Source organism: Barbus barbus, assembly GCF_936440315.1.
Source record: "Barbus barbus genome assembly, chromosome: 17".
Classification (NCBI taxonomy): Eukaryota; Metazoa; Chordata; class Actinopteri; order Cypriniformes; family Cyprinidae; genus Barbus; species Barbus barbus.
This window is the reverse complement of record NC_136745.1, coordinates 22,902,904-22,913,748: the sequence shown is the minus strand read 5'-3', so window position 1 is coordinate 22,913,748 and position 10,845 is coordinate 22,902,904. Positions and strand designations below refer to the sequence as shown.

Here is a 10,845-nt window from a genome sequence, read left to right as displayed (position 1 = left end):
ATTTAATTTTCTTTTTCTGCCTATTAAGACATGTTAGTGCCATAAATATGATTTTTTATTTCCAACTCATTTACTCATAAATGAATGTGTATTATGATCCTGTATTATTTAACATTGTTTAAAGTTTTTTTGTGTGTGTGTGAATATATGTTTTATTTAATTTTGTTCAGAGACATTTTTAAATTTAGTTTTAGTGTTATTTGTCTGCCATAAATATAAATAAAAACATTTACAAGTAAAATTATATGCATAATATTAAATTTATATTATCTAATTATTCTTCATAATAACATACATTTATTATTATTTAATGTTCAGGGTTTGGTCTATTTTATGCAAACTGTGCATTTTATAATATATTTTATAATTGGTTTCTAAAGGAGGCTAGTAAAGGGCTACTAGTTTTCAGTGTGGGTGTCTTGTTCAGGTTAGTGTGAGGAATGTCAGGACAGGAAATGATGTTTATCTTTTACAATGTGAGCAGGACAATGCCTCTGTTGAGTTGATTCTTCCCCAAACACTCTCTTGAGGAATTTAAAAAATGCAGCAGTAAAATCACGCGAAAGCCTAAAAGTGTGATTAAAATCCTGCACGTCACACCAAACATGCAAATAACAGAATTAACACCTTTTGGAACGTTCAAAATTTTACTTGAAATTTTACAGCAAGGAATTCACATTCATATGCATCTTAAAACACCTTCGATTCAATTGAATTCACATTCCTACAGAATCAAACAATCCTTAAGCATCAGATAACAGATACTTCTCCAGCTATGAGGAGTCCATCAACTAATATATACAGCAATTATAAGCATCTAAACAGAAATTAATCCCATTTTAACAGCCCTTAATACACTACAGGAGGCTGATCAGGAGGAACTCAGAAGAGGAGCAGAACACATGCTAAATCCAGGGTAGTAAACAGAGTCTCCAGCATACGATGTGAAGTTGGGATGGGAATTAGGCTGGCAGTAAACCGGGTAGTTCACAGGAGTCTCGCAGTACTGGAAGTCCACAAGTCGTGGGACAGAAATGTGGTGTTGGGATATTGGTTCATAATGCAAGCTGGTTTCCATAGAGGCTTGTGGAACAGACTGCAGGCTGGGACTGGGCATTGTTGGGAACGGGACGTTCAGAGAAGGCAAGTGTGTTGAGATCTCTGGAGGCTGGGTAGGAAATAAAGTGTGTGAGGGAGTAAGGTGCTGAGGAAGATGGGAAGGAGAAGGTGCTTTGGTTGCGGGATAGGATACTGGTAATATGCCTGAATGCTGTGTTGTGGCATCAAGTGGAGGAGGTACAGGCGATTTACAAGAAGAGGTGACTGACTTGACCTCTACCTTTTTTTTCTTGCCTTCCGATTTCACAGCTTCCCCACCCGAATTTGTCGATGGTGACGTCGCCTTTTGACACTTGAAGCGCTTCTGGCGACGCATGTAGCAGCCGTTCTCGAACATGTTACCGGAGTCGGGGTGCAGGGCCCAGTACGAGCCTTTCCCTGGAGAGTCTGGCGATCTCGGTACGCGCACGAAGCAGTCGTTGAATGACAGGGAATGTCGGATGGAGTTCTGCCATCGCTGTTGATTCTGTCTGTAATATGGAAAGAGCTGGCGGATCCAGTCGTAGATCTCGTTCAGAGTCAGTCTCTTGGCTGGTGACTGCTGGATTGCCATGCAGATAAGAGAGATGTAGGAATATGGTGGCTTGGCATGGCTTAAGGTTCGTCTGTAAACTGATTTCAGTGCTGGAAACTCAGGTTCACTGGAGCTGCTCTCAGCGTATCCTTTGGGTTTTGGTGGAGGCAGTATTCCCACTGGGCTTCCGAGTCTCCCGGTGTTTCCCGCAGCTGCTGAATCACACGGTGGGCCGTAACTCTGGTAGTGATGCTCTGGAGGGGGATATACTCTGGGGCCCAACGGCAGGTTGTCTGCTCCATAGAACACCTAAAAATGAGAAATTAACATTAGATTTGAAAAAAAAAAAAAAATAATAAAAAAAAAATAAAATAAAAAAAATAATATATATATATATATATAAAATTGTATTTTTATTGTAAAGTGAGGACCACAGTCAGAAATAAACCAAAGCCTTGGTCCAAAAAAAAAAAAAAAAACATTAAAAATGTGGAAAAATAGCTAATATTTTAAAAATGCAGTGATTTAAAAAAAAAAAAAAAAGCAGTTATCGAATATTTAATATATTTAAAAATATTCAATCAAATGCAGTTATTGTTGAATGTGTCACTAATATAATGGGTTTTTCTTTGACTAAAAACTATTAAAACAGTGATAGTAGAGAACTATATCTAACAAAATGTCTCACCAATAATATTTCATGAGTTCGTGTGCCCATATAATCTTAGCATTAGTGGTAAACAGATTTGGTTAGATGTCTGCAATGGAGGGCTCAGAGAGACTATTCTACTCGAGCTCCGATAGCCTCCCATAGACAGAAAGATAAATAAATAAAAATGCATAAAAAGGAGGAGATGGGGAGGAGGAGGGATGCCGAAAAGACTAACAACGGAAGTGGTAAGAGGCAGTTTTGGATATTAATTGGAAGATTAGATGGGCGGATTCCTCCCGAAATTACGTTAATAACTTCACTAAATGTGACCTTGGACCACAAAACCAAGTCTTAAGAAGCACGGGCATATTTGTAGCCAACAATACATTTTATTTTCTTTTATGCCAAAAATCATAAGGATATTAAGTAAATATCATGCTTCATGAAGATATTTTGTAAATTTCCTACCATAAATATATCTAAACATAATTTTTGAATAGCAGTAGCCTGCATTGCAAAAGAACTTTAAAGTCGATTTTCCTCAATATTTAGATTTTTTTTTTGCACTCTCAGATTCCAGATTTTCAAATTGTTGCATCAAAAACAAATATTCTCCTATCCTAACAAACATCAATGGAAAGCTTATTTATTCAGCTTTCAGATGATGTATAAATCTAAAAAATAAATAAATAAATAAATAAATAATTCCCTTATGCCTGGTTTTGTGGTCCAGGGTTACAAATGTTATGATCTTGAGCATTATTTTGATTTTATAATTAACAGCAATCAAATTTAATACAGTTAGTAAAATAAATAAATAAATAAATGTTAAAAAAAACTAATTTTGAAAAGGTAAATTTTAATTTAATGTTGTTTATAGTGTAAATTTACTTGCTTTTTTACCTTTTTGTATTACTAATATTAAACGTATTAATATTCGACATAATGTGCATCTGTTGGACTTGTGAAAGTGACAAAAAAGGTAAAATAAGCTAAGGCGTGAACCTAAAACCTTTTCGTTTAGTATGTCAAATTCTGTAGCCTATATTTAATATGGAACCGTTTAGTGGAAATTAAATAAACATTTTGACGATGATGATGATTTGTATCGCTGAGGTCGGCGTCCATAGATCCCCGTTTATCCCTTATTTCCCAACCAAACCAAACCTTTGCGGCGCTTGGGTAACGCCATGTAAATGTATTCTGACCACCCACCCAGCCGATAACCCCATTATCCGGCTAGTCCGGCTATGCTTCTCACCCTTGTTTTGTCTCTTTTTAAGTCACTCACCGTCCGCCTTTTTTCTATCTCATGGCAGAGGGGTGTTTGGGGGCGCGACTGCTGTTTTCAGTTGTTCTTTTTTTCCCGATGGACAGCGTTCGTAATAATTCGGCGCTTTCAAGTCAGAAGCCCGCTTTCATGTTTCGGATTCCGAGACGCCCCTCTGGTTATGAGCCCGTGCTGGGCCTATTATAGCCATACACGAGTGTCAAAGCGTGAGACATTCAACACAATCACAGAGTCAATCAATTAACTGCCGCGAGACCACACACACACACAAACACAAGCTGAAAATATAACTACAGGAAGTGGTTAAATATCAGTTATTATAAATGATATAGGCCTATTACAAGTAGCCTAAAATGTTTTCTCAAATAGGGACATACCTCGCCGGAGTAATATGACATCCATTGATTGCTTCTCTCCCGTTTCACTTCCTCAATCATGTCTTCTGTTATTCAACTAAACAATTATTTAGTTAATAATGCAAAATGACAGAGTACATTAAATCGATATTTAAAGCTCAAAGAGTATCACAGAGCATTTGGAAAGCCACCACAGTGTGTAAACTGCTGTAGGTGTCCAGTCGGGAAAGTTTGAAGTGTGCTGCTCTTCACGGACTGAGTCCCATATATGAGCACTGATCTCCCGCCCTCTGACCAGCGTCCTGCCCACCTCCTGCCCTCGGAACACTACTACACTGCTTTATTCACTTTACACGCCTTCAATAAACACATCATCTCGAATATTACTGCCACAAAATGGCCAGTTACAGGCCTAGCCCAAAACATTGTGTTCAAAAGACTTTAAGTAAACAAGGTAACACTACACAACAATGGTCAGATTATCTCTTGATAATGTAAAATTACAATCTTTCTTTCATGCTTGATAAATCTTTCTTCATCCTTGATAAAGACTAATATGTGGAATTATATTTGGAAACAGAATAACCAGCAGCAAATTAAAAGACAAAAGTAACAAAAAATACCTATATTCTAGGCCTAGATATACATATATTATCAACTAAATAAGATTTGTTTTTATGCTTAATACAAATTCTCAAATATTAATGTGATGTGACATAAGATGATCACACCTGTTTCTATGATTAAAAAAAATAAAATTAATAAAAATTAAAGTCTTTGAGGTAAAAGCTCCTGAAATTTAAGGGGGCAATAATGTTAAAATCTATTTCTGACACTGATACTACTGAGACCCTTGACCTAGAAATATATTCATGTGCCAGCACTTTTAAATTTGCCAAGATATCAGGTGCTCTGGCTCCCGGTAAACATTGGACTATGGTGGCTGGTGTCACTATTTTCACGTTCCGTACAATAGAATCGCCAATAACTAGAGCAATTTCATCAGGTTTCTCAGTGGGTGCGTCACTGAGTGGGAAGAACCTGTTTGATGTTCTGATCGGAACGGAAGAGTGGTGTTTTGACCCGCGACTAGGCCGCCTCACAGTCACCCAGCTGCCCTGCTGCATGGGCTCAACCGGAACCGAACAATGTACAGGATTTCCTGAGCTAGTCGCATCCAAAGCAGTATCTACAGCCCTCACATTCTTACTGTCCTCAACTAAAGTTTGGATGCGTGTCTCTAATTCTGAAATCTTCTCTGTCAGCCTAACTATTTCCCTGCATTTATCACATGTGAATCCCTCGTCACCGACAGACAGAGATAAACTGTACATGTGGGAAACAGTGCAAACAACAATAGCAGGAGAAGAAGCCATTACTCACCGTGATTGAAGAATGATACCAACTTAACTTACCACTTACCACTGTTGTTTGATGAACTCTGAAAAACGGAGCGAGAAAACAAAACTGGAGTAACAAGCTAACCAGCTGATGCGCTGCACTCGGGTTTTTAAAAAGGGAATGATCAAATTAGTTAGATTAGTTTGTAGATTTCAGTCTGTAAGGTTGGCATTGTGTCTCATTCAGTAGTCACAGCTCGCCCCTCTCCCTTTCTCTCACTCCACATCTTGGTCCTCTCCATTGTGGGAGACAGCTGTTTGGCGGATTGGGGGTGTTGGGTGTCATCTTTATTGATAGAAAGCAAACATTTACTCTGTGTGCCATTTAAAAGCACCACCCTCATCTGCCTGCCAGTTCAGCTCAGCCAGTCAGAGGCCTCAAGAAACACTCCTGTTCTTACAAAACAGACTTTATGAGTTGTGTATTCATATTGACAAAGGAGAGACCAAAATATTCATACCATACTTAAAACTTCCACAAATGGAAGAGACAGTTTCGAAAAACAACAACAACAAAAAACACTCTGGATTCCTCACATTTCCAGCTGTGCCATCATCCCCATGCGGAGGAAATGTTTATCTAGTGTTAAGTGCCTCCTGCATTAGATGAAATGCCCTTAAAAACAAGGCAATTAATTACAACCTGTTCAAACATACCCAAGGTGTGAGAAATACCAGGAATTTACAGATTAAATCACCAATTGGGCATTAACAGTCATATCTTAAGACTCTTAAAATAAAGCTTTCTTAACGATTAAAACAAGTTTGAGGCTAAAACATCAAGTGAGCATTGCAATGTTCTGTACTTTGATATGTGTTGGTAACAAAAATATCAAAGGAATAAAAAAACCCATTGTTTAGTTTAAAGAAAACAATATTTTATAATGCAACTTTCAATTGATGCAATTCATGCATCAATTGCAATTGCAAATGCAATTCAATGCAAATGCAATTCAATGATTTATATGAAATGCAAAATAATTGAAGTTAAATGCAAATAAATAAATTAAACAAGCCAGTTTCCGTTAGATCTTTTTTATTTCATGGAAATACAACAATTATAATTCTGTTCAGAACCATTTGTTGTACACTGTACTATTTTCTCATTTTTTTGTATTTCAAAACATGATCACTTGTACAACAATATGAACAAAAATCTCATGACACAAATAGATCCATGATGACAATAAATTACACCGGTCATGCTTTGAGTTTTTAAAACAGCACTTCCTTAAAGTCAAAACATTTTTTTCCATCATCGTTCACATATTAACCCTTCCAAGAGCAAGAAAAAAAATCAACTTTTATGCATAAATAGATTACTGGAAAATACCCATTTAATTCAACAGTTATTTTAAAACATTAAAATCAATCTGAAAACTCCTGGAAAAAAATGAAATAACAGAATATTATGAGCATTCATGAGGTTACATTTACAACAGCCACATAAATTACAAAGCTGAACAGAACGCTTGCCAATCTGTCTAACACTGCTGAAGAAAAGGGCCTGTGAGGGGAAATACTGAAATATTTCTGCAAGTTTTAGTAACCTTGATATTGAACAGCGGATGTCCAATGTTTTCCCTTTTTGTCCGTTATTGGTCAAGGTAATGCAGTATTACTACTGCAGTCTGTAACAATAAGAGGTGATTAAAGAGATGTCATCACAGCACAAATCCAGTTATTAGTACTTCAGAACTGCTTCACTAGTTTACACATGGTTATTGTGTAGAAAATAGCCCAAATTAACAGTCCAAAGATTGAAAAGATAAGTGAGGTTACTTTTCAATAGTTGAGGCAAATACTGATACCAGTTAAGTACCGATAAAATTAGAACAAGTACTACACGCAATTCTTGACAGCTTCAAACCGCAACATTTACAGTGATAGATGTTACAAATGCAAAGATCTGTAAACCAGTGCTGTAATACAATAAAGAGAACAGAATGCTGTAAACAATTCTGGCCATAAAAGAATTCAAAAGCGGGGAAATTATTATGGATATTTGTATCCATAGTTGTACTCTTGCTTTTTGGTCTGTATATTACAGTACAAAGAATATTAGGATATATGGAATTTGTGAGGCACATGCAAATACTATTATAAATGAAATCTGTATGGGCATGAGGTTAAAAAAAGAAAAACAAAAAAAACTGACATTAATCATGTTTTCTCTTAATAGTTATTTATAATCAAAAGTCATTTATATTTCTTTTTTTTTTATTTTTAAACATTTGTTAAAACTTCCTCTGGTGACTTGGAAATATTTTCGGCAGTCCTAAATCTCTCAAAGTGGTTCACTTCAAATCTCATAGTGAGTGTTGATATACATAAGGGTTAGATAACAGCTGGGGCAGACTGAGAAATCTACTGTTTTTTTAACCATGTGGCGAGACTGGAGGTTCGTCTCTTGTTTAAATAAAGCCGAGCCAATCTTGAAAGCTCTAAGGCTCTGTACACTACGTTTGAGACCAATGTCACACCAGAGGAAGAATAGGATAGCTGGAAGTCAAATAAAGATGGTTTAACATGTGGTGGCTAGAGACTGATGTATAGGAGGCTGGAAACAGCGAACATGCTCCACAGTAGAACTGTCTGTCTCCACAGCCTTCATGTACTTGTTGAGGATGGCGAAGATCTCATTGTTGAGAATCTGATACTTTCTGATGCGGTCTGCCATCTTCTTCAGGGGCTGAAAGTTACACAACCAAACATTTAACACAGAAGCCCATATCTACAAGTTAAAACATTAACACTACCTTTCAAAAGTTTGGGGTCTGTGTGATTATATTATTTTGAAAGATGATGTCTCTTATGCGCACCAAGGCTGCATTTATTTGATCAAAATATAGTAAAAACAGTAATACTGTGAAACATTGTTACAATTTAAAATAACTGTTTTCTATTTTAATATTTCCAAAATGTTATTCCTATGATGGCAAAGCTGAATTTTCAGCAGCCTTCAGTGCCACAAGATCCTTCAGAAAACATTTTAATATGCTGATTTGCTGCTTAAGACATTTATTCTTGAACACATTTGTGCTGCTTAATAATTTTGTAAAAAGCATGATGCATTTTTTCAGTACTGTTTGATGAATAAAAGTTTAAAAGAATAATGATTATTTGAAACAGACATTTTGTAACATTACAAATGCATTTCCTGCCACTTTTGAACAGTTAAATGCATCTTTGCTGAATAAAAAAAAAAATTGAACATTAGTGTATATTGCATTGCTGACTATTAAGAGTTCCCTGCAATGATTTATGTAATTGTTTAATAGTTCAAGTCTATGAAATCAGAAACGTACCACATTTTTAATGATCTCATCTTTGCCGTCCTGCCTCTGGACCTTCAGCAAGTGGTAGCAGAAGTCAAAGAGGTCAAAGCGACGTTGTTGTCCTAATAGCACAATAATGGCACATCCAGCCCAGTTCAGACCATCACCGAAGCACTGCCTAAACACAAAAAACCCCAAAACACTCCAGTTATTGATGTAAACCTAAATCAAGTGCTCGCTTACTATAAAAAACACCCATGCTGAATGTATATGCATACTCTGCAGTGAACTCGTGCGTGCCCACAGGGATGCAGTACACAAACTGCATGGCGCTCCAGAGGCGGTGGAACTCCATGCACTCATCCACATGCATGACGCCGTTGGTGGGGGGAGGGCCTCGCCACACACTGTCCTGCAGGAAGCTGCGAATGCGTGTCAGGATGACTTCAAACATGGACAGACCACAGCACAGACGCTCCTTCGTCAGCAGGTCTCCTTCTCGTGCTATTGCAATTTGCTAAAAAGATTAAAAAACAAAACATATTAAAATGGAGACTAAAAAGATGCATAAACCTATATTACCAATTCAAAAGTTCTTACTCTATTCAGCAAAAAGGCATTTAATTGATCAAATGTGACAATAAAAGAGATTTACAATGTTACAAAACATTTTTATTTAAAAAAATGAACATGCTAGTGTTAAATATGTTCTGCTACTGACAAATAAGATGCACAACTTGGTTCTGATCTGTGAGTGCCTCACCTGTGGGGTCCCAAGTCTCTCAATGAGCGGCACCAGGTGAAGAGGAGCATACTTTGCCTCCAGCCTCTTCATCCTCACCTCAAGTCTCTCCCCCTCTGTAAAATTCATCATTAAAGGAAGATTTCAGCAGGTATAAAATTATATGTATATGTATATAAAAATCAGAAAGCACTGAAGAGGAACATGATCTTATAGTTTTTGTATGCTTATTTCACCTTTGATGTAGACCCTTGGGAGAATGTTCTGGAATGGTGCAGCATGAAGTAAGTCACAAACTTCTTCCTGTGACTGAGTTCAAAGCAAACAACACAAAAACATGAGGAATGAATGAAAAACGCTTCTTTATCACACTGTTAAATGAAATCCTAATCAAGCTTTACATAGCACAAATATCACACACATCAGTGTGAAAATGGGTTAGTCGTAATATGTATGAAAATGTAACAGTTTGATCCTAAATATGATATTTATGTAGAATTGATGTTGACTGAGAAGCTCAGTCTGAAAACTAGTAACTGATTATACCAAATAATATAGTACCGATAAAAGGATCTCATCCAGTAATTTGATCATAAATAGCACTTTCTGATTCTACTGGAAAGTTCGAAACAGTTCAAAACAACTTGAAATAATTTCAGAACATTTCCTTTAAATCACCTACAGTGAACAGCGTTCCTATTATCAGTCATAGTCTCATATTTATTAGATATTTATATAAAGACAAATATTTATATAAATAAATAGACATTTATAAATATATACATATTTACATATAATATGCATATTTCTGTGAGAACTTTGATAGTTTTGTGCAATAAAAGGTTTTACATGAATATATGTTATGTTACATATATATATATATATATATATATATATATATATATATATATATGTTGGTTAAAGGGTGGCATATTCTTTATTTTATTCATTTAACACTTTTTTTGAAGTCGGTCTGTGCATGTATGCAGATTGTGCTTGGTTGTTGCAACATGCCCCACTTTTTCCGTCAGTATTTAATGCCTTGAGAAACATTTCAGATGTTAACTTAAAAAAATGCCTTGAGAATCGTATGCTCTATGTTTCAGTCTCTTGTACTCCATCTAGATGTTTCGGAACAAAAAAAGTTTTTTTTTTAACCACCAACTGTAGATAACAAAATGTAGTTTTGCACATCCCTAACTATTAATATGCATTTTATTAAATCTCTACATCAATATTTACTAATATAAACCCAGAAAGATAAAACAATATGTGATCAATTATTATTGTGGCAGGTGGTGTAAACCCTAAATGCAATATGAAAGTATAAAGGTCTTATGACGATGACCTTCAAATCAATGAGGTACACATATTTAAGCAAAAATCACTTCATTCACAAGAATAAAACAAGCACCGAACAACACCCAAACAATAAGAGAGAGACGACCAGAAGAGCATCCTGACAGAAACAATGTTAATGAGAGATCAGCGTG

At 36.1% G+C, this 10,845-nt stretch overlaps 2 protein-coding genes across 2 annotated transcripts in view; both read right to left on the bottom strand.

The window, feature by feature from the left end:
- Positions 1-871: 871 nt before the first annotated feature.
- On the bottom strand, positions 872-4,013 carry LOC306882989 (forkhead box protein A4-B-like; the record flags this gene model as incomplete). Its single annotated transcript, XM_079438030.1, has 2 exons — positions 872-1,942; positions 3,954-4,013. The coding sequence occupies 2 exons, from the start codon at positions 4,011-4,013 to the stop codon at positions 872-874; spliced, it is 1,131 nt and encodes a 376-aa protein (XP_079294156.1).
- A 2,341-nt stretch (positions 4,014-6,354) lies between these two features.
- Positions 6,355-10,845, bottom strand: part of LOC306883295 (cytoplasmic FMR1-interacting protein 2-like) — a 31,920-nt gene continuing 27,429 nt past the window's right edge. The window contains exons 25-29 of the mRNA XM_079438456.1: positions 9,589-9,661; positions 9,374-9,468; positions 8,889-9,127; positions 8,641-8,788; positions 6,355-8,024 (exon numbers count right to left, since the gene is read on the bottom strand). Of these exons, the coding sequence (XP_079294582.1) occupies positions 7,857-8,024; positions 8,641-8,788; positions 8,889-9,127; positions 9,374-9,468; positions 9,589-9,661 (723 nt within the window). The 3' untranslated portion in view covers positions 6,355-7,856. The remainder of the gene's footprint in view (positions 8,025-8,640; positions 8,789-8,888; positions 9,128-9,373; positions 9,469-9,588; positions 9,662-10,845) is intronic.